Raw genomic sequence first — 2558 nt, 5'->3', positions numbered from 1 at the left:
GTGAGCAGCTTCAAGTTCCTGGGAGTTCACATCTCTGAGGATCTCATCTGGACGACCAACTGCTCCAAGCTGGTCAAGAAGGCTCACCAGCGCCTCTTCTTCTTGAGGACTCTGAGGAAGAACCACCTATCCTCAGACATCCTGGTGAACTTCTATCGCTGCACCATCGAGAGCATCCTGACCAACTGTATAACAGTCGGGAACTGCTCTGCCTTGGACTGGAAGGCGCTGCAGAGGGTTGTGAAAACTGCCCAGCGCGTCGCCGGAGCACCACTTCCTGCCATAAAGGACATCTACAGGAAGCGGTGTCTGAAAAGGGCTGGGAAAATCATGAAAGACCCCAGTCACCCATCACATGGACTCTTCACCCTCCTGTCCTCTGGGAGGCGCTAGAGGAGCCTCCGGACTAAGATCACCAGGTACCGGAACAGCTTCTTCCCCACAGCTGTCAGACTCCTGAACTCTACCTCCTGACATCTGACCCAAGTTAACACATGGACTGGACATACACACACCCACAACCACCTACACACACATACAATGGACAACTGTACCCTCAAACACACAATAATAACATGGACTGAACCACCACTCACAACCACTAACACTTTATATAGCCTCTTAACTGCACCACTGTATAGTTCTGTATAAATAATCATACGATAATTTTTAATTCTACAACTGTTTACAACTTGCATAGTTCCCATTTCTGTATAACTGTATATCTCATATTTCTGTATAGTTCTTTATTTCATATTCTGTATAGTTTCATTTTTCATATTTATATCCTGTTCATAGCCTGTACATAGCTTGTACTCACTACAGCCTGTACCTACTTATAATTATAGCATATTCATAACATACTTCATACCGTGTACATATTACATACCGTAGTAGACCCATTTCTGTAATATACTTACATATCTATATTATTGCTAATATATATTGTAATATATCTATATCATGGCTAAAGCACTTCTGGATGGATGCAAACTGCATTTCGTTGCCCTGTGACATGTGCAATGACAATAAAGTTGAATTCTATTCTATTCTATTCTAATTACAAGAGACTGAACAACCATGTTTCAGACCTCCTTCTCCCTTGAGGATGAGGCAACTTGATAAAAACCTTATAGAGACTCATATGATACGCTGTGTGTGTTTGGGTGATGAAGGTGCTCAGAGACAAATTGCAGGTTCATATATTTTTATGAACCGGAGAAACAACAGGATTTAAATACTGCTATAGTTTTGGATTTGTTTTTTGGTTGTTTGTTTTTGTTTTGGATTTTTACTGGTTTTACAATTTTTAATTATTTTTTAATGTTTTGTCTTTGAAAAAATTCATGGATGAAGAGTCAAATGCTACATATCTAACTCTGGACTGGTACACAGAGATTAACAAGTACAGATATATTTTCTTTTTTGTTATGTTTACATTATATATTCTAATAATCTGCACTAATTCTACTATTCTGTATCTCATCTGGATTCATAAAAACCTCCATGAGCCTATGTACATTTTCATTGCAGCATTGCTACTGAACTCTGTTCTTTACAGCACAACTGTTTACCCAAAACTGCTGATTGACTTTTCATCTGAAAAACAAGTCACAACATATTCAGCCTGTCTCTTTCAGTTCTTTATATTTTACACTCTAGTTTTATCAGAGTTCCTTCTGTTGGCAGCCATGGCCTATGACAGATATGTGGCTATATGTAAACCTCTGGAATATCAAACTATCATGAGAAAAACTACTGTGGGTATTTTCCTGGTTGTGGCTTGGCTTGTACCTGCTTGTCATGTTGCTGTCCAAGCAATAGCGAGTGCTGAAGCTAAACTGTGTGACTCTAATATAAAAGGAATATTTTGTAATAATGCAGTTTACACTCTTCAGTGTGAAAGATCAAAATTAATCACCATCTTTGGTGTGGTCATTGTATTAGATCTCTCAATACTTCCCATGTTCTTTATAGTTTTCACATACACAAAAATCTTTATAGTTTCTCATCAAAGTTGTAAAGAAATCAGGAAGAAAGCTGCAGAGACTTGTTTACCACATCTCTTAGTTTTATTAAGTCTCTCTGTGTTTTTTGTGTATGATGTAAGCATAGCTCGTGCAAATCCAGATTTTCCAAAAACCACACGCATAATAATGACATTACAAATAATGCTCTATCAGCCTTTGCTAAATCCATTCATTTATGGACTCAAAATGAAGGAAATTTCTAAACATCTAAATAAGCTGCTTTCTCAGGCCAACATCAGTCCTTGTATTAAAACTTAAAGCTATGGTGAAGTAATTTTGTTGTTAATCAATTGTGTGCAGTTATTTTAAACACTTTTGAAATAGCCCAGACTACTAATACTCTGCCTATTTGTTAGTACATATAGTAGATATTGCCTGCCTTGTGTTTGCCTTTATGCTGCCTATGGTTGATGGAAATTATCTCGGTTAATTTCTTTGGTAGTAAACTGTTAAAGGTGTGTGACACACACTTTCAAATTCACCATTAACCTCCATATTTTTGCATCATGCTTGTCCATAAACACCTCG

General features: G+C 37.7%; 1 protein-coding gene across 1 annotated transcript; it reads left to right on the top strand.

Moving 5' to 3' along the window:
• Positions 1-1235: 1235 nt before the first annotated feature.
• LOC120735358 (olfactory receptor 8D1-like) lies at positions 1236-2288 on the top strand. Its single transcript, XM_040034701.1, has one exon. It carries the CDS (start codon positions 1347-1349, stop codon positions 2286-2288), a length of 942 nt encoding a protein of 313 aa, XP_039890635.1. The 5' UTR covers positions 1236-1346.
• The last annotated feature ends 270 nt before the right edge of the window (positions 2289-2558 follow it).

Source organism: Simochromis diagramma, unplaced genomic scaffold (assembly GCF_900408965.1).
Source record: "Simochromis diagramma unplaced genomic scaffold, fSimDia1.1 OVJJ01000091.1, whole genome shotgun sequence".
Classification (NCBI taxonomy): domain Eukaryota; kingdom Metazoa; phylum Chordata; class Actinopteri; order Cichliformes; family Cichlidae; genus Simochromis; species Simochromis diagramma.
Note: the sequence above shows the minus strand (reverse complement) of the source record. Positions and strands in the feature narration are given on the sequence as shown.

Coding starts and splice junctions, on each gene's coding strand:
- LOC120735358 (XM_040034701.1), top strand. CDS start 1,347: ATGGATGAAGAGTCAAATGCTACATATCTAACTCTGGACTGGTACACA.